This window comes from Rhinatrema bivittatum, chromosome 1, assembly GCF_901001135.1.
Source record: "Rhinatrema bivittatum chromosome 1, aRhiBiv1.1, whole genome shotgun sequence".
NCBI lineage: Eukaryota > Metazoa > Chordata > Amphibia > Gymnophiona > Rhinatrematidae > Rhinatrema > Rhinatrema bivittatum.
The window spans coordinates 336,992,062-337,017,373 of record NC_042615.1 but is presented as its reverse complement, the minus strand read 5'-3'; the positions used below and the strand labels follow the sequence as shown (position 1 = coordinate 337,017,373).

General features: G+C 45.3%; 1 protein-coding gene across 2 annotated transcripts in view; it reads right to left on the bottom strand.

The window, feature by feature from the left end:
- Window positions 1-25,312, bottom strand: part of SLC4A4 (solute carrier family 4 member 4) — a 782,778-nt gene that overhangs the window by 148,337 nt on the left and 609,129 nt on the right. For both annotated transcript variants that reach the window (XM_029598711.1, XM_029598721.1), the window contains one exon: window positions 11,112-11,383. In XM_029598711.1, the coding sequence (XP_029454571.1) occupies window positions 11,112-11,383 (272 nt within the window). The remainder of the gene's footprint in view (window positions 1-11,111; window positions 11,384-25,312) is intronic.

The following is a 25,312-nucleotide window of genomic DNA, read 5'->3' as shown; positions in this document are numbered from 1 at the left end:
CGGGTGGGCGCGTGTTCAATCGAGGCCTCGGGCGGGTGGGCGCCTGTTCATCCAGGCGGCGGGGGGCGGGTGGGCGCGCGTTGGTTTCAGGCGGGCTGTGGGATCCGGGGGGTGGGTGGGCGCGTGTTCAATCGAGGCCGCGGGCGGGTGGGTGCCTGTTCATCCAGGTGGCGGGGGCGGGTGGGCGCGCGTTGGTTTCAGGCGGGCGGCGGGATCCGGGGGGGGGGGGGGGCGCGTGTTCAATCTAGGCCGCGGGCCGTGTCGCACAGGCGTGCATTCATTCAGGCGGAGGGAGCCGGGGGCGAAAGCGGCCTCCGGCAGCCCCCACCGGCAGTGAATGAATGCGCGCCTGTGCGACCCGTGCGATTCGGTGCTCAAGGCAGTCACATGCCGTGACGTCACGCCTTGAGCGCCGAATCGCACGGGTCGCACAGGCGCGCATTCATTCACTGCCGGTGGGGGCTGCCGGAGGCCGCTTTCGCCGCCGGCTCCTCCGCCTGGATGAATGCACGCCTGTGCGACCCGGCCCGCGGCCTAGATTGAACACGCGCCCACCCGCCCCCCGGATCCCGCCGCCGCTGCCGCCGCCCTCCTAAAACCAACGCGCGCCCACCCGCCCCCGCCGCCTGGATGAACAGGCGCCCACCCGCCCGCAGCCTCGATCGAACACGCGCCCACCCGCCCGCAGCCTCGATCGAACACCCGGCTCCCGCTGCCGGCCGCCTGGACCCACGCGGCCCTCCGGCTCCCGCCGCTGCCTGGATGACCGCACGATTCGGAAAGTGACAGGTATTTAAAAATTTTTATTTTTTTTTATAACATTCAGGTTTTTACATATTTTTGGTTTTTTGTTTTTTACACTTCCTGGTGCCTGTCATTTCAAATGTCATTTGAAATGACATTTGAAATGACAGGTACCAGCGCACCCAGGTTACTGTATAGGCGCTGTATTAAGCGCCTATACAGTAAAATGGGTTGCGCGGGCCTAACCCTTCCCTAATGCTTCACAGCCGCGGCATGCATTTGCATGCAATTAGAAGAGAGTATCAGGCGCTAGGTCAAGAGAACTGTGCGTGCGGGGAGGAAGGGTGCGCCTGGTAATGCCGCACTCTTTCTGCCGCGGTTTTAGAGTATCGATCTGTGAGTGAGGAGCAGTGCAGGATGAACAGACATACTTGAACTTGCAGTCCTGAAAGATACATGTCGCCTTGCTGTTATGCCAGCATGTGTTATCTTGTGCCTGTACTGCCCCCGTAGCCTGCGTGGTCAATGAAGACTTCTTCAATGCCCGCGAGCATGCTCTTTCATCACTTGCCTTACATGTCATCTGCTTCACCCACAAGCTGACATCTTGCATTCCCCAAGACATGAAACAATTTTCTTCCATCTTGTCTCGGAATTTCTTGTCATAATTCAGCCAAGCCCAGCCTTCATGTTCCTTGTATGATTTGAGGATGTTATCTGTGTAGGTCAGCATGGGACCATACTGGGAGGGATACTTGTGCCCGACCACATTTATATGAAGGAAGGCACAAGTCCAGTTGATGATGGTCCTGGGAACACTTCTTTCAGTACCCTATGGCACTCCTTCCTCCAACTTCCTCATAGTAGACCTCGAAGATGCGAAATATATCAATGTAAACTCGCTTCTGAATCTTCCTGCGAAGTGATCTGGGAACACTCTCCCACAGTTTGGATAGAGTGGTGAGCACTGGGGGACCTCTGGATTCTCCACCTGCTCCTGTTGCCATGAGATGTTGCTGAAAAGCTAGCAAATGTTGCTTACTTGTAACAGGTGTTCTCACAGGCCAGCAGGATTGTTAGACCTCACATATGGGTGACATCACAGGATGGAGCCCAATCACGGAAAACTTCTGTCAAAGTTTCCAGAACTTTGACTGGCCCCTACTGGGCATGCCCAGCATGACACCAACCCTGCAGCCAGCAGGGGTCCCCCTTCAGTCTTATTTGAAAGCTACAGGCAGTGCCGAAAAATAAAATAACAAAACGTTACAAACCCAACACTTCGGGGCGGTGGGTGGGTTTCGTGAGGACTAACATCCTGCTGTCCTGTGAGAACACCTGTTACAGGTAAGCAACATTTGCTTTCTCACAGGACAAGCAGGATGGTAGTCCTCACATATGGGTGAGTACAGAGCTGATGATGTCCGAACATGCACCAAATATACCCAAAGGCGTGCAACAGGCACAACAACTGGGGTGGAATTTGGGAGAGGGCATCCTGAACCCCATCGGGCAGGCGGAAGGGTGTAGGTACGTCATGTTGTAAATAAGTTATGAATGACAGATTGGCCGAAGATGGAATCTTGTCTTCCGGCTTTGTTCAAGCAATAGTGGGCTGCAAAGATGTGGAGAGAACTCCAGGTTGCAGCTCTGCAAATGTCAGGAAGCGGCACCGATCATAGGTGTGCTATTGAAGTCGCCATGGCCCTCACAGAGTGTGCTTTAACACGGTCTTGAAATGGAATGCCCGCTTGCTGATAGCAGAAGGATATGCAGTCCGCCAACCAGGAGGAGAGAGTCTGCTTACCCACAGGCTTCCCTAACTTGTTAGGGTGGAAAGAGACGAACAATTGAGTGCTTTCCCTGTGGGCAGCTGTATAGTCTAGGTAAAACGCTAGAGCCCGTTTACAGTCAAGGGTATGCAGAGCCTGTTCTCCCGAGTTGGCATGAGGCCTGGGAAAAAAGGTAGGTGGTATGATGGATTGGTTTAGATGAAAATCCGAGACTACCATAGATAAGAATTTCGGGTGAGTGCAGAGTACCGCCCAGTCCTGCAGAAGTTTAGTGTAAGGCGGGTAGGTAACTAGAGCCTACAATTCACTAACTCTGCGAGCTGAAGTGATAGCCAAAAGGAAAATCACTTTCCATGTGAGATATCGAAAGTCACAGGAGTGAAGAGGCTCGAACGGTGGTTTGATGAGCCGACCCAAAACCAGATTAAGGTCCCAAGAAGGGGCCGGAGGACACAGTGGAGGCTTGATGTGGAGCAAACCTTTCAAAAAGCGTGTTACAAGGGGTTGTACTGATAAAGGGACATCCCCGATACCTTTATGGAAGGCGGCTACCGCACTGACATGCATTCTAATGGAAGATGTCTTAAGACCTGACTCTGATAGATGTCAGAGATAGTCCAGAAACTTCGGGATTGAACAGGAAAAGGGGTCAAGGGACTGAGAAAAGCATCATGACGTGAACCTTTTCCTTTTGTAAGAGTAAGATTTTCTCGTGGAAGGCTTTCGTGAAGCAATCAAGACACAGGAAACTGGATCTGAAAGGTTAAGTGGCTGAAGGATTAACCTTTCAACATCCATGCTGTCAGGGACAAGGCTTGAAGATTGGGATGGCTTAGACTCCCGTCGTTCTGAGTGATCAGAAGCGGGTCTGTTCCCAAGGGAATGTGCCTGCGGATGGAGAGATCCTGAAGTATTGGAAACCACACTTGGCGTGGCCAGTGAGGTGCTATCAGGATCATGGTTCCCTTGTCCTGACGTAACTTCACGAGAGTCTTCGAGAGAAGAGGAAGTGGAGGGAATGCATAAAGCAGACCAGTTGCCCATGAGAGGGAGAATGCGTCTCTGGGCTGAAAGTGTTCACTGTGAATGAGGGAGCAGTAGTTGTCCACTTTGCGGTTCTGAGGGGACGCAAAGAGGTCTATCTAAGGAAATCCCCATTGCTGGAAGATGGAGTTCGCTGCCAAGGGGTTGAGAGACCACTCGTGTGGTTGAAAAACGCGACTCAGCTTGTCTGCCTTGTCCACTCCCGGCAAGTAGGTGGCCCTGAGGTACATCGAATGGGAGAGGGCTTCTGCCCATATCTGCGCAGCTTCCTGACACAGAAGGAAGGAGCCTGTGCCTCCCTGCTTGTTGATGTACCACATGGCCATCTGGTTGCCCATCTGAATTAGGATGACCTGATTTGACAGGCAATCCTGAAAGGTCCTGAGAGCATATCTTATTGCTTGCTCTATGAAATTTATTTGGCGTTTGGCTTCCTCTGGAGACCAAGAGCCTTGTGTGTCTGCAGATCGGCTATGTGGGCTCCCCACCCAAGATTGGAAGCGTCTGTGGTAAGAATGATTTGAGGATTCAGAACCTGGAAGGGCAATCCCTGGAGGAGATTGGTCTGATTTTTCCACCAGGCGAGGGATAGACACAGTGAATCGGTGATGTTGACAATGGCCCACAGAGGCTGAATAGCTTGAGTCTACTGAGACCTCAGAGTCCAGTGCATGAGTCTCATGGCCAAGCAGACCATTGATGTGACATGAACTGAGGACGCCATGTATCCCAGGAGGACGAGAAATTGGCGTGTAGTCGCAGCGTGTTGAGACTGTAGCTGTGAGCAAGTGACACGAGAGTCAGTGCCCGTTGTCAAGGCAGGAAAGCCTTTGCCTGTAAGGTGTCCAAGTCTGCCCCAATGAACGATAAGGTTTGAGATTGGACTAAGTAGGATTTGTCGTAATTGATGAGAAATCCTAACGAAATTAGAGTGTGTAAGGTTAGATTGAGGGACGACAGAGCAGCTTGCTGAGTGGGAGTCTTGATTAACCAGTTGTCCAGATAGGGGTAGATGTGAACACCTTGTGTCCTGAGGAAGGCTGCGATGACTATGAGGCATTTTGTAAAGACTCGTGGTGCAGACGCGAGGCCGAATGGAAGCACTCTGTATTGATAGTGCTTGGGGCCTCCTAGGAATCTCAGGTATTTGCGATGAGTTGGACTTATTGCAATATGGGTGTATTTGTCCTAGAGGTCCAGAGAGCAGAGCCAGTCTCCTCTTTGTAGAAGAGGTAGAAGCGAGCCCAAGGTGACCATCTTGAACTTTTCTTGCTGGAGGTACTTGCTGAGGGCCCATAGATCTAGAATAGGACAGACGCTTCCCGATTTTTGGGGGATTAGGAAGTACCGGGAATAGAACCCTAGGCCTTGCTGAGAGTGTGGAACGGGTTCTATTGCTCTTGACTGGAGAAGGAGGGAGACCTCTTGATCCAGAAGAATGGAGTGATCGGATGTTCTCCACATCTATACAGGTGGGGAGTCCGGTGGCAGGGCGAGAAAGTTCAGATGGTAACCCTGAACAATGATTGCCAATACCCATTGGTCGGATGTGATTGAATGCCACATGTTGTGGAAGTGGCACAGTCGACCTCCCACTGGTATGTGCAACAGAGGAATCTGGCTGCTGCTCTCTAAGTGGAAGTCAAAAACCTGAAGCCTGGCTGGGGAGCTGCTTGTGGTTTTTGTTTTCGGGCTTGGCGAGACTGCAGTTTTTGATAAGGTCTCATAGCACAGGATCTGGCTGGTGGTGGGTATGACTTCCTTGGACAGTAGAATGACTTAGAGTCCCTTCTAAAGGGCTGCTTTGAGGAGAAGTCAGAAGGCATCAAAGAGAGCTGTTTTAGGGTCTCATGATGGTCCTTTAATTCTGCCACCATCCATTGGATCTGTTCGCCGAACAGGTTATCTCCCACAAAAGGTAGGTTGGACAACCGGTCGTGCACTTCTGGGCAGTCGTGCACTTCTGGGACTTGAGCCAGGCCCATCGTCTTGCCGAAATAGCAGCTGCAGACACTCTGGTAGAGGTGTCAAAAATGTCATAAGATGTTCTAATCTGTTTGCCTGCCTCAAAACCTTTGTTTACAAAGGTTTGTAATTGTTCTTGGAATTGCTGAAGCAGGGAGTCTGAAAAGTCCTGTATCTGCTTAAAAATGACCCTGTTATATTGGATCATATAAAGCTGATAGGCGGCAATTCGGCAGATGAGCATGGCTCCTTGGAATACTCTGCGACCAATGTTATCTAGGAATTTCTGTTCCTTTCCAGGAGGAACAGACAAGTGAGGTTTTGACCTTTTTGCCCTCTTTTGTGCAGATTCTACCATAACTGACTGGTGATCAAGCTGTGACTTCTGAAAACCTGGGGCTGACTGCACTAAATAAGTAGTGTTAGCTTTCCTGTGTACTGGAGCAACTGTTCCAGGATTTTCCCAGTTCTTCTTGAGGAGATCAAGAAGGACCTGATGGATGGGAATAGAGGTTATTACTTTGGGGGCATCCAGGAATTGGAGTAACTCCATCATCTGGTGCCTATCATCCTGTTCCATCTGTAATTGACAAGGAACCAATTCAGACATTTCCTTCACAACATTTATAAATGAGAGGTCCTCTGGAGGAGAACGCTTTCTACTCTCAGTGGGTGAAGGTGGTGAAAGTAAGTCAGCGGTGTCTGATGAGGTATCATCTCCCCAGGTATCATAAGTATAACACCCTTCCCTCTAGGAAGTAGAGGGGAACAGGGTGGATGGATACCTGAAGGTCCCGGTCTAGGCTCCGAAGAATCGGAGGACTTATTGGAGGCACCGATGATGGTATCGAAGACATCGATGGATGACTTGGTGGCGCCGACAGACGTATTGGCACCGATGAAAGGGGTCGGTGGCGAGGGACGTATAGGCATCGATGGCTGAGGCAGAACTCCGGATGGAGGAATGCAGAACGGTGTTTCTCCTCCCGATGATGCTGTCAGTGGGGAGGGCATCGGAGCCATCAGAGACCTGGGATCCATCGATGGAAAGGCGGCCATTAGGGCTTCCATCCTGGATAGCAGCAGTGCCAGCGCTGCTGGAATCTGGTCAATGGTCGGTTCCACAGTCAGTTGCATTGCCTTGTCGATGGCTTCCTGAACCATCCGGTCCAGTTCTTCTCGAAGACCTGGAGCAAGCAGCCCTGGCTCCGAAACAGAAGAAGGAGGCAGAGGCATAGCTGGAGGGACCACCGTTAAAGGCGGAGTCGCGGTTCCCGATCCCCGATCGGGTGAGGGTTGCCTTGGTGACACAGTCGCAGGAATGGTCAGTGCCTTTCCTGGACATGGCTTCTTCGACAGCAGCTCGGACGATGGCGAGGTCGAGGATTTCGCTCCTCGATGGTCCGAGTCTTACGGTGTTGATGGCGATTATTCTCCCTGTGATCCCCTCGATCCTGAGGGGGAGTAGAGGGTGTCAATGGCCGAGAAGTCGTCGATGCCGGTCGGTGGTCAATGCTGGCGCGAAGTCGACGGTGCCAGTTCTGACGATGTCGATGCAATGGACGGAGTCAGAGTTTGAGCACGGAAGAGAAGTTCCATCTTCTCCATTCTGGCTTTGCGACCCTTCGGTGTCATTAAGGCACATTTGGTGCAGGTTAAGACATCGTGCTCACATCCTAAACACATTACACAGACTTTATGGGGGTCTGTGATAGACATGGTGTGGGTACAGTCCGGGCACCGACGAAGCCCCGATGCCATGGAAAAAAAATCAAGCCGTGGTACGGTCGACAGCCAGTAGGCCGCGAGGGCCAAACTCAATGGTAATTGACGGGAAACGGGTAAAAACTTACCAGAGTACCGCAGACTGAGAAAAGTCAGAGGAGGGACCCCTGTGGAGCAATTAACTTTTAGTAATTCCGTGAGGAAAATTCCTGTCAGGAATCTCTTCAGAGCTCCTTTACCACTAGGCTACTGCTGCGCGGAAAAAAGAAGACTAAAGGGGGACCCCCGCTGGCTGCAGGGTTGATGTCATGCTGGGCATGCACAGTAGGGGCCAGTCAAAGTTCTGGAAACTTTGACAGACGTTTTCCGTGATTGGGCTCCATCCTGTGATGTCACCCATATGGGAGGACTACCATCCTGCTTGTCCTGTGAGAAACTGCTTAAACTGGAGCTGGATCTATGCTTGTGCTTAGTCTTGCGCCTTTTGTTGCCAGCCGGCTTGCTCCTATCTGCATGCATGCTCCCTTCGGTGCGCACGCTACTCCCGGCCTCCCCTTGAGACTCACCCTCAACGCCTTCTCTGTTCTGGGCTGCCAGCCTCGCGATGCTGGATGTTGCGACTACAGCCTGATTCTGTGTATTGGGATGTATTCCTAGTTCATTTTAGGTCACTGGTCGGATTTGCAATTCAGTCATCATCGGTGTGTTCCCAAGGGTCTCCTGCATACCCATCGTGGTGCCTCCTTCTGCTGCTCCCCTGCTACCTGTGCTGGGATATGAGCCCTCTCATGCTGTCTGCCCTCAACTGTATGGGTTGCAGGTTCCCAGTGTGGGAGCTGGCCAGTGACACCATAGTGGGGGGAGTAAGAGTATGGACTGACTAAACCGCCGTATAAAGAGAAATCCCATTGTGTTGATCCACGGTGTGGACGAATAGCCGGACCCCATCCGGGAGCCGAGCCAGGTGTACTGGGACCCCAGACCGGTCTCTGCTGCCATGCTGTATTGTCAAAGTTCATATATGTTGGGTACACGCTGGCATAACCCTGCCCCCTAGTATCCAGACTGCCTTTGCGGGCCCCCTGAACCAGACGATGTGCCTTCTGTATTCACAGGTCACGTACCCCCTACTGTATGGAGAACCTTGTTGGTTCATGATCCAACTGGTTTGGGCTGTGCGCTTCAGTGGGAGCTCTGGTGTGTGGTGGAAGAAACCGGTGCACCAACAGGGGGTCCTGCTGCAAGTAAAGCTTTTCGGACACCGTGGACATCGCCATCTCCCTTATTGTATGCCTGGTAGGTGAGCTCCTTCCATCAAGCCGGGTCTCATGAGGACCCAACCAGATGTCATCCCTGGTCAGGTAAGTTGGCAGGATTGTGCCTCACCAATGCCTCTCTGTCCCATCTTTGGCTGATGCACTCCCTACCACCCCAGTTGCTCATCTGTCTTGCCCATTTTCCACGCTGTGATGTCGTCTGTGCTTTGGGCACAGCAGTCAGCGTGAGAGCCGTTTGGTAAGTAGCTCCTGCATTGGTTCCTCCATGACCGCGCCTGCCAGGTGGGGGGTGGCCACTGCCCAATACTACCAGAGTTCCCGTGAGTTGCTTCGTGTGTATATATATATATATATATATATATATATATATATATATATATATATATATATATATACACACACACACATACATATATAAACCCGACGCTGTGTTCTACCTCCCCCTTTTCTCGGCTGCGACCCGGCCACTCGATCTCCCTGGCTTCACTCTGCTCCAGGGCCCCCCCCCCCCCCCCGCTCTAACCTTGCACAAAACGGCCGACTGATTAAATCCCCTGCTGATCTTCCCATGCTTCAAATCTGCCGGTCAATAGAGCCGCATTTCTAGGGCACCACGCAGCTGTTTTACTTACCTTCTTCAGAGGCCCTCCTCGATGCGAGCACGAAAGCTGGCCAGCCACAAAGACGCCGGGTGCGCCTTGGTCTTGGCCATTTAAATGGGCCGCGATGTCAGCAGCATGTGACTGTTCCTCCCTCCTACCCTTTCCTGGTTGAGGAAGGAGGGGGAGGGGAGCTGCGCCGCTGGAGTTCCACCAGCTAGGTACAACTGGGCTGCCACGCTCAGCGCACGGTTACAAGAAGGCAAGAAGTTATAATTTCTTATGAAATACATGGGCGCGGGCCCATGTATTTCATAAGAAATTATAACTTCTTGCCTTACCCAGAAAGATTCACTGTAAAATATATTTTATTTATTAAGTTTTGGCCTAGCAGCTTCCTCCAACTTTTATGGATTTCCAGCTCAATGTAAATGAGCCTCTACTGAGTTATGGAACCATGAGTCTTTATCCACGGCTCTCTCCGGAACCCTGCAATTGTGCTAAGTCAATAAAATTTAAAGAGCACGTTCTCACAAAATTAATTCAAAATAAATGGTGAATTTTTTTTCAGTCTTGGCAAATAAAACAATACCTTTATTGGACTAAGCAAAGAAAAAGGTATAACATTTTTGTGTTTGTTAATCTACAGTCAGTGCATTCAAATGAAACACAGCAACCACATTAAAGTGAACTTAATGGATGTGTAGGCTTCTGCAGGTTTGGGGGTGAAAGATTTTGGTGAAAAACTGGTGTTCTCCAAGAGAAGGGTATGACAGTGAAAACACTTAACTCACTTTTATCATAAAAATTCACACTTTTGGTGATGCCACTAACATAAGACAATCAGTACCAGACATTAAAGGGTACATTTTTAATCGCCAACGCACACAAATCGCCAACGCGTGGCAGATCCCGCAGATACACGCTCACGCTGAGCACATTTTAGAAACGGCCCGGCCATGCGCGTACCCTGCTGGTATGCGCAGAAGTGATGGCAGAGCCAAAAGGAGTGGGCAGAGGGTGGGGATTGGGTGGGGGCCGACTGGGACATTAGACGCTGTCCCAGGGAAGTGCATGCCAGCAGGCGGCTGGCGCACACAACTTACTCCTGCTCCATCGAGTGGGTAAGTTGTTAAACGAAAAAATCTAGGGTAGATAGGTAAGGTTTAGGGGTTGGGGAGGAGAGTGGAAAAGGGAGGAAGGCTAGATAGGGGGATAGGAAAATTCCCTCCCAGTCCGCTCCTTAATTGGAGTGGATTGGGAGGGAACTGAGGTAGGCTTACTCGCATTGCTGTGCGGTGTTTACAAAAATCCCCCCCCTCCCCGAATCGTTACCTGTGCGCACATGCATGCACAAGTTATAAAATCGGTGAGTCCATGTGTGCGCGCTGGGAACCGCGTGCACATGGACGAGCGCGCAGGCCTTTTAAAATTTTGCTTTAAGTCAGCAGTGGGGTTAATGTTCTGAAATCACCAGCCCTGAAATGTTTCTTCATACTCATTGAGTGGAATTCAAACTCTGCCGCTATCACATCTTTACTTTATTTTGCATTATTTTTTCATCTAATCAACAGGAAATCTAAAGAAAGAAATCCCCAGCTGCAGCAGGAATGAGGAAAGGGCACACTGTGTACACTTAGACTTATTGAAACTGCTTCCACTTGGCAAGTTCAAAAGGAACAGTATAATATGGATAAGGTTTGAAAATGAGCCAGATTCATAGGTTCTCTGACTTTCTTAAATTTCTCAACCACTGCTTCCTGATACAGTAGTCCATGACAGAACACCAGGGGTAGACCATGCAAACGTCAGCCTCAATCTGCTTTCAATGAACTTCAGACACCTTCAATCTATTTGTGCACAGAACATTCTTGCTGTATGCCAATATAAAAGGAAGACAAAAAGGAAAGAAAAATTCTGCTTACAAACCACTTGGTCTACAAAATAAGGGTATTAATTCTTACCTAGGTCGGGTGGGGAGCAGGCACAACTGTATTGCGTGACATAGTCCACTTTGAAATGGGAATTGATGGGGTAGTAATCTGCTAACTTAATCATCTTTTTGAATGCATCATAGATGAAGATGAAGCTGATCAGAGAGGAGAAGCCTTCTTCTGTAAAGCGGGTAAAGTACTTGACCAGAAAGCTGGCATCTGTGGCGACCAGAATGAGGCAGAGGAAAGCTGACCACAAGCCGATCCAAAGTCGGAACTCCAAATAGTCAAATCCATGCTCTCTAAAAAGAAAGAAGCAATTGGTAAAGATCAGGCTTTAGATATTCTAGCATCTGAAAATAAAGAGAGTCAATGAGAGAAATAATTTTAGAGCAGCAGTGTGTGCCAACTGAGGAGAGCTGCTCCCTTGCATACATATCTGTTAAGTACAGCAATATGCTCCCCTTCCATTCCCCACCTCCTCAAAATATAGAAAAAAAACCTTCCATAACTATATGCACGAATTATTTTATTGATATAGCAATAATCACTAAAAGACTCCAGGCAATCTAGTAATACAGATTTGTCAGAAACTAGTTACATGTACTGTGGTGCCACGATTGCATGCACCTGGCATTATGTCTGTGTGTGTGGGTATCTCTTCGGTCATTTCACAAGCTGATCTTCAATTCTACAGGTAAGAGGGTGAGATTGTGTGGCTAGAGTGTGAAACTGTGTGGCTAATTTGTTTTGCTGCCCGCAGAAAGCACTCGTTACAGATAAGCAACTTTGCTTTCTTCATGGACAAGCGATCTAAATATATCCACACGAGTGGGGATTCCCAAGCTGAAGGTTATATGTTGAACTTCGTTAACCCTAAGAAGAGAATAGTGGGAGAGTTGAAGTTTTTTGTTTTTTTTTTTAACTGTTTGTCCAAAGTTACTATCACTTCAAGAGTCCTCTTTACGACAGTAATACTTGTTAAAGGTATGCATAGGAGACTGGATGGCCACTTTGCATATCTGTTAAATTGAAGCTGATCAAAGATGCATTACTGAAGTTGCAGCTATCAATGAAGAAAACCAATCTCCATTCAGAACTTAATTCTTGTCTCACTTAACCACTTAATATTCTACAACATGGGAGCAGATAACACACCCTTCTGCTTTCACTCTGCTTTTGGACCAACTTTGGAGATTTGGAGGTGGGAATGTTGGACCATAATTTGTTTTTAAAGGTAGGAGGAAAGTCATTGCTGCTCGCCATGGGGCAATTTCAAATTATATTGGGAGAAGCCACTTGGTGCATTAAAGGTTTTAGCACATATCGCTGGGGGGGGGGGGGATGGACTGCTTGGCCATGCAACATTTTTATATTTTTCAATTATCAAATTGGTGGGCTGGAGTGAGGGAAATCAGTCGCTGATATTCAGTAAGCTGGTGAGTGGCAAGGTTAACTGGATAAATTTATCTGAGAAATTTCAGCCAAGTACATTCAGTGGCACTTTTATCTAAATAACTGAGGGTCCGGAGATTTGGATTAGGGGAGAGCATTAGATGCAGTGTATTTAGATTTCCGTAAGGCCTTAGATAATGTTATTATTAACTACCAACCATCAAGGGAACACCCTGATGTGTGGTGATGTGCGGTCACTGTGTCTGAGGTAACCACTCTGTGATTCTCTCATTAAATAGCTGCCATCTTTATTCTTCAAATGCTTTATTTCATATATATTTTTTAATCTTTTCTCAACCATGTATTCCATATCTATGATTTATCCTCCCCCTGGCAGTCAACTCGACCTTCCTTAAGCGTTCTTGCTTCTTTGTATGAGTACTTATTGGTTCTGGTTACCTCAGACATAGCGATCGCACATTACCACACATCAGGGTGTTCCCTTGATGGTTGGTAGTTAATGATCTCTTCAGAAGGGAACAGAGGTTTGGTTGTTGCTTAGATAATGTTAGGCATAAGTGATATAAAAATAAATTGCATGCTCTTAATGTGGGCCCTAAAGTGACAAGCTGGGTTAGAAAATGTTAAATGGCGCACACTCTGAGGAAAGGGACGTTGCTAGTGGTGTTGTCTAATGCCACAGGGATCAGTTCCTGGACTGGTTCTTTTCAACATTTTCAAAAGTGATATTGTGGAAGGACTATTTGGCAAGTTTTTGGGGGGTTTTTTTTTTCCCCAAATGATACCAAAAACCTGCAATAGTGTAGACAGCCAGAAAGGTGTGGATACTTTATTTACTTAATATATTTATTTTCCACTCATCCTTCACTCTGGGCAGGATATAAATAAACCACATTCATAAATAATAATATACAAATACAAGACAAAATAAAATAATTAAAAACAATAACAATAAATAAAACACATAAAAAAACAAAATCATAAAATTAGTACTAACACTAAATTGAAATTGACAAAGATGGCCTCTTCTCTCTCGGGGTCAGATGTACTGAAAGGTTTTTCCCATTTTGCTGTATGGAGTTAAAGCTTACTAAATCTGGACCTTAGTGTGCTGTCCCCTACAAAGCATTTGCAGTTGTTACTATTTTGTTCAGAGACTCTGAAGAGAGCAGAGTTTTTCAGTATAGCTGGGAAAGGAAACCTCTAGTTTAATACATGCTGGAAGTCCAAAAATAGCTAAGGTCAGCCAGTGAAAGCTCTGTGTTAGAGCTAGGAGTTCGCAATCTGCTAGGAACTGCTCCTGTGGAAGGGAGGAGTTAGCAATCTGTTACAAATCTGCTATGCTGATGGGTGGAGCAAGCAGATGGGAGTAGCAATCTGTTATGAATCGCTCCTCCAGAGGGGAGGAGTTAGCAATCTGATGAATATGTCTCCTATGAAGGAGGAGTTAGCAAACTGTTATGCTCCATGGGTGGAGTAAGCAATCTGTAATGGATCTGCTAGGGAGTAGCCATCTGATATGCTCAGCTTTTGTAGAGGGAGTAGATAACAATCTGTTACCAGCGGAGTGCTTGGAGAGGGCATTCAGCTGTAGTAGAATGCAGAATGGTGGATCCTTGGGCCGATGGCAGATGACAGCGCCCCCAGGAGGATATCCTGAGAGGGACCACCGGCTAGGCTTGAGTATGGAGACAGACACAGATAATTCTTTTATTAGACAGGTTAGTAGAACCACCAGAGGTGGCAGTAGTGAGCTGATATGCCCGGCAGGGCTGAAGTCCCTCAGGTACTGAAACCTCGATCCCAGGGTTGCTGAGCTGTAAAGAAACTCTAGATAGTGAGTAGACAGGGTATACTGTATACATAGCCAGTACTTAGATAATAACTCACATAAGGTCTTGAGGAAGCTCAGTAGCTGGAAAGGGTTAGGCCCTCGAGGAGCGAGTACCTGGTTCCAGGGAAAGCTCTGAGAGAGCGATGGTAACTCACAATTGTTTGTATTTGCGATAGTTTCTAGGCAATAGAGAATCTTCAGTGTGTTCAGGAACATGGGCCCTCGAGGAGCGAGTACCGGTTCCTATATGCAGTCTGAAATAATAACTCACAAATGTCTGTACCTATGATAGCTTCTAGACAGTAGAGAATCTTCAGAGTATTTAGGAACATGGGCAATCGAAGAGCGAATACAGATTCCTATCTGTAATCTGAAATAAAGAAAAGAGAGCAAGGCCCCCGAGAAGCGGGAACCCCTGGTAAGTCCGAGGAGGCAGAGTAGCGTAGAAAGAAGCGGGTCCAGATGAATCCCCGCAATCAATCCTTGCTAACTCAAATCGTTAGCGAATACTGAGACCTTTTATATTGGAAGCGGATGTCATCATCTCGGGGGACGCTCCTGAGGTTCGCGTCCTTGCTGGTACATCAATGGGAGCGCGCCCTACGTCATCAGGAACATGGCGGATCCGCAGCGTCGTGCCGGTCCAGGGACGCCGGAAGGAGACAGCAAGGAGACACTGCGGCAGCAAACGCCATCAGACCTGGAGGGGGTCGCCACAGAGGTAGAGAGGGCGGAGTGAGGGCGTCGAGCAGCGACGGACGCAACATGAAGTTAACTTTAATCTTCTTTTCTTTTCAAACTGACAAGTATACCTTCCCTATTCGAGACAGAAAACAATCTCACGCTCCAGAGCCAGTATTATCACTGATGAAGTCATGGGATCTATAAATATTTGTTTTCTGTGTCCACTGGTAAACATAGAAGCATATCCATCAGTCTGTGATATTATGGGGAACTCTGAGAAAGAAATTACTTAAAAGTTGAAATTTTATCAATTCCTGTATCCACTGGGGCTGGTTGAGCCTGGGCTTGCTATAAAGGTGGGAGGGGAGACTGCTGCAATTACCATCACAGCCCCTACAGGATATGAACTGCATCAAGGATATACCTTGGAAGGTGTTATTTCCATAAAGATGGCCATGCTGTCTGAGGAGTGGGAAAGCAACAGAGATTTCTGAGGGAGAAAAATGAGATAAAACACCAACAATAGCTGACATATAAGACAGCATATAACAGAATTCCTCAATATCAGATTAAGCCCAGGCATTTAATCATCTCTGAAGAAAACACACAGCTTTACCTAATAAAACCAAAACTTTATGGCTCTCCTTCATTGCATTTCTGCATAACACCTTCTGCCATTCGTCTATGAGCCACCACGTCTCCTCAGAAAAATAGAATACAACATTATGGATAATATGAAAAGAGATCTAGCAAAGCTTGAAGAATGATTTAGAGTCCAGCAGCTATGATTTAATGCTAAAATTGCAGAATTGTGCATTTGGACTGCAACAACTCAAGAGAGTGGTATAGTATAGAAAATGGTGAAATTATTCTACACAAGAAAAAGTAGGATCTGAGGGTGATCGTATCTGATTATTGCACGGTGACCAAACAAGTGGCAAAGTCAGAAAGATGCTTGGCTGCATAGGGAGAAGAATGGTCAGCAGAAAAAATGAAGTGATATTGCCCTTGTATTCAGCCTTGGCAAGACCTCATTGGGAATACTGTGTACAATTTTGGAGACCGCACCTTCCAAAGGATATAAACAGAATACAGTCAGTCTAGAGGGTGGCTACTAAAATGGTCACTTCTCTTTGTTGTAAAGCATATGGGGACAGACAAAGACCTAAACGTGTATACCCTGGAGGAAAGGAGGGAGAAGGAAGATACGATAGAGACATTTAAATACCTCAGAGATATCAATGTACAGGAGGTATGTCTCAATTGAAAGTAGATCCTATACCACCATATTTATTTTTTATATCTTGATGTTTCCTATGCAAGAGTTAATGTATTAAATGAAAATTTAATAAATAGTTAAAATAAAATTCCTTCCCACCTTAGCATATAGCTGTATTATAGTCACCCAATGAAGCAGGAAGAAACTGAGGCCCCTCCCCCCAAAGAAAAAAAATTTCCAGGAAACTTTGGATAGGTTTTTATGAGGAAAACAATATTGGTGTATTGGTGACTATAATACAGCTATATGCTAAGGATTAATCTAAGAAAGTATTTCTTTACAGAAAGGGTGATGGATGCATGGAACAGCCTCCCAATAATGATGGCATAAGCAAGGATAGTATCTGAATTCAAGAAAGCAGGGGATAAGCACAAGCGATCTCTGAAGGAGTAGTAAGGATTGTAGAGCTAAGCAGTGTGGACAGGCAGATTAGATAGGCCGTATGGTCTTGTCTGTTATCATATATCTATGTTTCTGTGAAAATATCCAGAAAATCTTATCAGGATAACTTCGTTGCTCACCCGTTTACTGAATATTTGCCTGTAAATCTCTGACCATTAAATGTAACTTCTCATTTTTAAGTAGCAGGTGACATTCATTGCTGTTAGAATTGGTCTGAATATGCTTTTTCTTCAGCAGCATTTTTCACTTTACATTATTAATGATCCAATCTATATGTGTACAGCCTTTTGTAAAAGCCCCACTAATACCCTCTTTTATAGGAAACTCTTTCTAGCTTTTCTTTGCTCTTGGAGAAGCAACATCATAATAAATTTAAGCGTGAGGATACAAATTCCATGTGGGGCTGCCTAGAATCCGTCACAGTGCAGCATTTTGCCAGAAGGAATGGCCTGGGTTCACTTCCCGGTTCAGGTCTTCTGCTCCCTGGGCACCTGGAGCTGGAGATGCTGTGGAGGCAGTGTTTACAGCCCCTGAGCAGAGAGAGGCACAGTGACTCCTAGTGGCTGGATCTAGGGCTCCTGACTGCAATGTTTCAAAAGATATGTGCATGGCCCCCAGCCTTGGGCTGTTTCGATGACTGGGCTAAATGAATCAGGAGGGGAAAAATACCTGGATAGTTGTGAATGAAGGTTCGTGGCACTGGATTCCAGCCCCAGTTCTGACAGAGTAGAAAACCCAAAGAAACAGAAGAAACTATTGTGCACCCCCCCCCCCCCCCAAAAAAAAAAAAAAAAAGAATTGCCAGGAAACTTTGGACAGGTTTTTAAGAGGAAAAAAGATATTGGTGACTATAATACAGCTATATGCTAAGGTGGGAAGGAATTTTATTTTAACTATTTATTAAATTTTCATTTAATAATAAACATGTAGATAAAGGTGAACCAGTAGATGTAGTGTATTTGGATTTTCAGAAGGCGTTTGACAAAGTTCCTCATGAGAGGCTGCTAAGAAAACTAAAAAGTCATGAGATAGGTGGCGATGTCCTTTTGTGGATTACAAACTGGTTAAAAGAGTAGGATTAAATGGTAAATTTTCTCAGTGGAAGGGGGTGGGCAGTGGAGTGCCTCAGGGATCTGTACCGGGACCCGTACTTTTGAATATATTTATAAATGATCCAGAAATAAATACAAGTGAGGTAACCAAATTTGCAGATACAAAATTATTCAGAGTAGTTAAATCACAAGCAGACAATGATAAATTTCAGGAAGACCTTGTGAGACTGGAAAATTGAGCATCCAAATGGCAGATGAAATTTAATGTGGATAAGTGCAAGATGATGCATATAGGGAAAAATAACCCATGATATTTTTAGGCGTCATAGTGGATAACATATTGAAATAGTTGGTTCAATGTGCTACGGCAGTCAAAAAAGCAAACAATGTTGGGAATTATTATAGAAAGGGAATGGTGAATAAAATGGAAAATGTCATAATGCCTCTGTATCGCTCCATGGTGAGACCGCACCTTGAATACTGTGTACAATTCTGGTCACCGCATCTCAAAAAAAGATATAATTGTGATGGAGAAGGTACAGAGAAGGGCAACCAAAATGATAAAGGGGATGGAACAGCTTCCCTATGAGGAAAGACTAAAGAGATTAGGACTTTTCAGCTTAGAGAATAGATGGCTGAAGGGGGATATGATAGAGGTGTTTAAAATCATGAGAGGTCTAGAATGGGTAGATGTGAATTGGTTATTTACTCTTTCAGATAACAGAAAGACTAGGGAGCACTCCATGAAGTTAGCATGTAGCACATTTAAAACTAATCGGAAAAGTTCTTTTTCACTCAACGCACAATAAAGCTCTGGAATTTGTTGCCAGAGGATGTGATTAGTGCATTTAGTATAGCTGTGTTTAAAAAAGGATTGGATAAGTTCTTGGAGGAGACGTCCATGACCTGCTATTAAGTTGACTTAGAAAATAGCCACTGCTATTACTAGCAACAGTAACATGGAATAGACTTAGTTTTTGGGAACTTGCCAGGTTCTTACAGCCTGGATTGGCCATTGTTGGAGACAGGATGCTAGGCTTGATGGACCCTTGGTCTGACCCAGTATGGCATGTTCTTATGTTCTTAATACATTAACTCTTGCATAGGAAACATCAAGATACAGAAGACCAAAATAAAAATAAATGTTGGTATAATATCCAGTCCACTACTGGGGAGTGTTCAACACAAATCCAAAAACTTAACAATATAAAAGAATACTAGGAAAAAAAGAACTATGCTATGAAACCCTAACCGTTATCCGAAATCAGGTAGATAGATTCCAAGCTGCTTATCGCAAGAATAAGCAGTGGATTTCTGCAATTCTCCCTTGTTAATGGACTTTTCCTCCAGGAACTTGTCCAAACCTTTTATAAATGTAGCTATACAAACAGCTTTCACCACATCCTCTGGTAACAAATTTCAGAGCTTAATTATGCTCTGGAATTAACAATAACAAGAACAGGCTAGATGGGAGATATCACATGAGAAGACAAGTGAGTTAGTCTCCTATAGGTCTCATTCTAGTATTTAAAAAGGCTGTAAATTGAGGAGGATCAAAAAACATCTCACTGCTTGGTACTTAACACATTAGCAAGGATAATTTAGCAGTAACATACCCCCAAGTTGTAACACTCAGGGCCTCTTCAAAAATTGCTTCTTTTTCCATTGTGTGGTCTTAGCCACATCCAGGAAGACATGAACCCTATAATTCAAAAAAGGAACATCCTTGTTGCAGAAGAAAGCATCAAAATCCAGTCTGTCAAGTTCAAGAACAAATTTTACAATTAAAGTGAACAATGAAATAGCTTCTTCCTCAACCAACCTTTTCCAGTATCTAAATGTAACCAGCCTTGAGCTACAATGAAAAGGCCTCAGTTATATACTTAAAAGCCAAAGGATTGTTGAGAAGTATCATGTTGACCTTCCTTCTTAGCAAAAGGAGGAAGATAAAACTCTGGAAATAGGTAGACAGGCACTCTCAGGATTCTTCAAAATGTCCACAAAATAGCACTTATAAACAAAACTAAAGGAGGAAAAGTAGCTGACAGGAAAATTTATAAAGCGCAAAGTCTGGATACTTATCAAATTTTCTAAATCACTCGATTTTACTATGAATCGCCAAATTACATGTTGATGGAAAGGGAAAGGAAAGGATAAGCCAGACAGAAAATGTCAATACATGGCTCAAAGAACAGTGTAAAGAGAGTGGATTTGGATACATTGGAGGCTGGGGTCATTTATGGAACAATATAAGTCTATACTATAAAGATGGCTTACATTTGTCAGGGACAGAGTAGAAGATCCTAAGTAAGAAAGTCCAGTCATACAGCACAGCAAAGGGATGGGGTGGCAGAAGGTGGCCAACAAAATTGAAATGTCACCCCCAAGCAACACAAAAAAACAATACAAGTAGTGAAAAGAGAAAATAAAAATCAATCAACTCAATTTTCCATGCTTAAGCAAAGAAGCAGAGAAAGAGACTAGTTAGAGCAGCAAACAGAGGTAGAAAAGTTAGAAAGCTATGAATACAAATGCTTGTAGATTAGGAAATAAAATTTCAGATCTACGGGCCCTAATGGACATTGGACATTGTTGCTATTTCAGAGACATGGTTCAATGAGTCTCATGACTGGGATATAGCCATTTAGGCTATAAGTTGTTAAGGAAGGACAAAGGGGGTAAAAAAGCAGAGGAGTAACTCTATGTCAAGAACAATAACCAAGCAACTGAAATGAATGGGATATGGGGTAAGGAAGAAGATTTATAGATGGTCTTAAAAAAAGATGATGCTTCCATTTACACTGGTGTGGTCTACCGGCCTCCAACTGAACCAGAAAAACTGGACACATATCTAATAGAAGACATCCAAAAGGTAAGAAAGAAAGAAGTCTTGGTCACTGGAGATTTTAATCTGCTAGATGTGGTTTGAAGTATCCCTTCAGCAGAATATATAAGAAATAGAGAGATTGTGATACCCTTCAAGGGGCTCTGCTCAAACAAATTGGAATGCAATTCATGAGGGAGGGAATGTCACTGGACTTAGTGCTCATAAATGAGCATAAACATAACATAGAAACATAGAAATGACAGCAGAAGAAGACCAAACGGCCCATCCAGTCTGCCCAGCAAGCTTCACACATTTTTTTCTCATACTTATCTGTTTCTCTTATCTCTTTGGTTCTATTTCCCTTCCACCCCCGCCATTAATGTAGAGAGCAGTGATGGAGCTGCATCCAAGTGAAATATCAAGCTTGATTAGTTAGGGGTAGTAGGGGAAGTAACCGCCGCAATAAGCAAGCTACACCCATGTTTATTTGTTTTACCCAGACTGTGTTATTCAGCCCTTATTGGTTGTTTTTCTTCTCCCCTGCCGTTGAAGCAGAGAGCTATGCTGGATATGCATTGAAAGTGAAGTATCAGGCTTATTTGGTTTGGGGTAGTAACCGCCGTAACAAGCCAGCTACTCCCCGTTTTGTGAGTGCGAATCCTTTTTTCTTCTCCCTTGCCGTTGAAGCAGAGAGCTATGCTGGATATGCGTGAAGTATCAGTTTTTCTTCTCCCCTGCCGTTGAAGCAGGGAGCTATGCTGGATATGCGTGAAGTAACAGTTTTTCTTCTCCCCTGCCATTGAAGCAGAGAGCTATGCTGGATATGCGTGAAGTATCAGTTTTTCTTCTCCCCTGCCGTTGAAGCAGAGAGCTATGCTGGATATGCATTGAAAGTGAAGTATCAGGCTTATTTGGTTTGGGGTAGTAACCACCATAACAAGCCAGCTACTCCCCACTTTGTGAGTGCGAATCCTTTTTTCCACATTTCCTCTTGCTTTGTAGCTTAGAGCGATGTTGGAGTCACAGTAACCATGTGTATGTTTATTGAATAAGGGTATTATCTCCAGGCAGTAGCCGTCATTCTGGCGAGCCACCCACTCTTTATTGACGGCCTCTTGATTTTATGGATCCACAGTGTTTATCCCACGCCCCTTTGAAGTCCTTCACAGTTCTGGTCTTCACCACTTCCTTCGGAAGGGCATTCCAGGCATCCACCACCCTCTCTGTGAAGAAATACTTCCTGACATTGGTTCTGAATCTTCCTCCCTGGAGCTTCAAATCGTGACCCCTGGTTCTGCTGTTTTCTTTCCTACAGAAAAGGTTTGTCGTTGTCTTTGGATCATTAAAACCTTTCAAGTATCTGAAAGTCTGTATCATATCACCTCTGCTCCTCCTTTCCTCCAGGGTGTACATATTTAGATTCTTCAATCTCTCCTCATAAGTCATTTGATGAAGACCTTCCACCTTTTTGGTCACCCTTCTCTGGACCGCCTCCATCTTGTCTCTGTCTCTTCGGAGATACGGTCTCCAGAACTGAACACAATACTCCAGGTGAGGTCTACCAAGGACCTGTACAAGGGGATAATTACTTCCCTTTTCTTACTCTATATTCCTCTCTCTATGCAGCCCAGCATTCTTCTGGCTTTAGCTATCACCTTGTCACATTGTTTCGCCGACTTCAGATCATTAGACACCATTACCCCAAGGTCTCTCTCCTGCTCCATGCACATCAGCCTTTCTCCCCCCATCGAATACAGTTCATTCGGATTTCCACTCCCCATATGCATGACTTTGCACTTCTTGGCATTGAATGTCAGCTGCCATATCTTCGACCACTCTTCCATCTTCCTTAAATCCCGTCTCATTCTCTCCACTCCTTCCGGCGTGTCCACTCTGTTGCAAATCTTAGTGTCATCCGCAAAAAGACATACCTTACCTTCTATCCCTTCCGCAATGTCGCTCACAAAGATATTGAAAAGGACCTCCAATGTCCAGGTCTCCAATGTCCAGGTAGGGTTCACCTGAGCATCAGAGTCCAGTCAGTATGGTTCAATATCACAGCTAGAGAGATAATAGTTATACAAAGATCCAAGCTTTGAAATTCAATAATGCAGACTTTGTCAAAATGGGGAAATACCTGGAGGAAGAACTATAGGATTGGAAGGAAATGGGCAAGATGGAACAACAGTAGGCCAAAATTAAAAGGAGCTATTATAAAGGCAATAAATCTAAATGTTCAAAAAGTAATCAAAAGTAAGGGGATAAAAAAATGATCTGGTTCTCAAATGAGGTGGACTAAAAAAATAAAGACAAAAAGAATGGGGTCTAAAAAGTACAAAGAATCCCAAACAAAGAAACAGGGAAGAATACCTAGTGAAGCTGAAGAAAACAAGGAAAGAAATTAGGAAAATAAAAGGTTCACGTGGAAGAAAGGACTGCCAAAGAGGTAAAGCTTGGTGAACAAAACATTTTTCAGATATATCAGAGTAAAGCATGGTGAACAAAACATTTTTCAGATATATCAGAGAAAGGAGAAAGGCCGAGGTGGTATAGTAAAACTGAAAGGTGCAAGAAGCAATGTGTGAAGAATGACGAAGAAATAGCAGAAATATTAAACAAATACTTCAGTTTGGTGCTCACTAAAGAAGATCCCAGAGAAGAACTGCTGTTGGTTCACAAGACTATGGATGGGAGTGGGGTAGATGTAATCCCATTTACAGAGGATAATGTAAGGAAAGAAGTAGGAAAATTGAAAGTGGAGAAGCCCATGGGGCCAGATGAGATACTTCTCAGGATACTAAAGGAACTCAAAGACGTGCTTAGTGGGTCTTATGGATTCACCAGGGGAAGGTACTGTCAGACAAATCAGATTGACTTTTTTGATTAGCTGACAAGAGCGCTGGATCAAGGAAGATCGCTCAATGTGATCTACTTGGATTTCAGCAAAGTTCTGATACAGTTCCACATAGGAGGCTCATGGGAGTGGGTGCTAAGGTGGTGGAGTGGATTACGAACTGGTTGACAGACAGGAGAGTGTATGTAATGGTAAATAGAACCTACTCTGAAGACAGAATTGTGTTAAGTGGAGTGCTTCAAAGATCAGTGTTGGGACTTATTGTTCAATATCAGTCAGCAACATTGCAGAAGGGATAAAAAGGTAAAGTTTGTCTTTTTGCTAAGATCTGCAACAACGTGGACATGCCTGAGGAAGTAGAGAGATTGAAAAGTGATTTTAAAAAGCTTGAAGAGTGGTCAAAGACTTGGCAGCTGGGATTCAATGCCAAGAAGTGCAGAGTCATGCATCTGGGGTGCAATAATCCAGAAGAACTCTATACAATGGTAGGGGCGAAGACCAAGAGAGGGATCTTGAGGTAATAGTGTTTTGAAATCTGAAGGCAGCAAAACAATGTGACAAGGCGATTGTTAAAGCCAGGACAATGCTGGGCCACATAGCGAGAGAGATAACTAGCAAGAAAAAGGGGATAATAATGCCCCTGTACAAGTCCTTGGTGAGGTCTCACCTAGAGTACTGTGTTCGGTTCTGGAGATCATATCTCAAAAGAGATAAAGACAGGACAGAAGCAGTCCAGAGAAAGGCAACCAAAATGTGGGGGCTGTATTGGAAGATGTATGAGGTGAAGGTGAAGAACCTAAATATGTATCCCCTGGAGAAGAGGTACGGGACAATATGATATAGACCTTCAGATATCTGAAAGGTATTAATGAGGCACAAACTTGAAACCTTTTCCGTTGGAAAGGAAACTGAAGAACCAGGGCTGAAGAGACGGCTGAGGGGGGATATGATAGAGGTCTTTAAGATCATGAGAGGTCTTGAACGAGTAGATGTGACTCAGTTATTTACACTTTCGAATAATAGAAGGACTAGGGGGCATTCCATGAAGTTAGCAAGTAGCACATTTAAGACTAATCGGAGAAAATTCTTTTTCACTCAACGCACAATAAAGCTCTGGAATTTGTTGCCAGAGGATGTGGTTAGTGCAGTTAGTGTAGCTGGGTTCAAAAAAGGTTTGGATAAGTTCTTGGAGGAGAAGTTCTTGGAGGAGAAGTCCATTAATGGCTATTAATCAATTATACTTAGGGAATAGCCACTGCTATTAATTGCATCAGTTCACCAACTACAACTTTTTCAAGGGAAAACTTGTTTGGTGGTTTTTGTAAGGAGGTTTCTGGTAAGGATAACCAATTTGCAGTTATCCTTTTCTTCGCCTCCGTCTATTATTCTTTTTTTTTTTTTTTTGGAAAATATTTTTATTATCAGTTTTTTGAAAAACACAACAAGACTACAAGAAACCATAAACAGAGAACAACATTTCCTCTCTGGAGGAGTAAAGGAGATACACTGTGCGAACTATCAAAAATTTTCCATCCAAAAGAGCCCCCCCCCCCCCCAAAGTCCCGGTTTCTCATCCTCTGCCAGTTCAGTCGGAAGAGTGAGGGTACCCTTGGTGTAGCTGGTGGTAAAGCCGTTTGTCTTCTAGAGCTGACGACTAACTTGCCCTTGCCCTGTAGATGCGGTAGGAGTAAAGATTCAGGGAGCCACTCTTCTAGCAACGTGCAGAGAGATCTGTCATCCACGCTCTCCGGAAAACCTAAAAAGCGGAGGTTGTCCCGGCGCGATCGGTTTTCCAGTTCTTCTAATTTGGCGTTTAGCAAGTTGATTTGCTTCTCTGCGGCGGCCATTTTCCGCTCTGTCTGCAAAGCGTCATCCTCCACGCT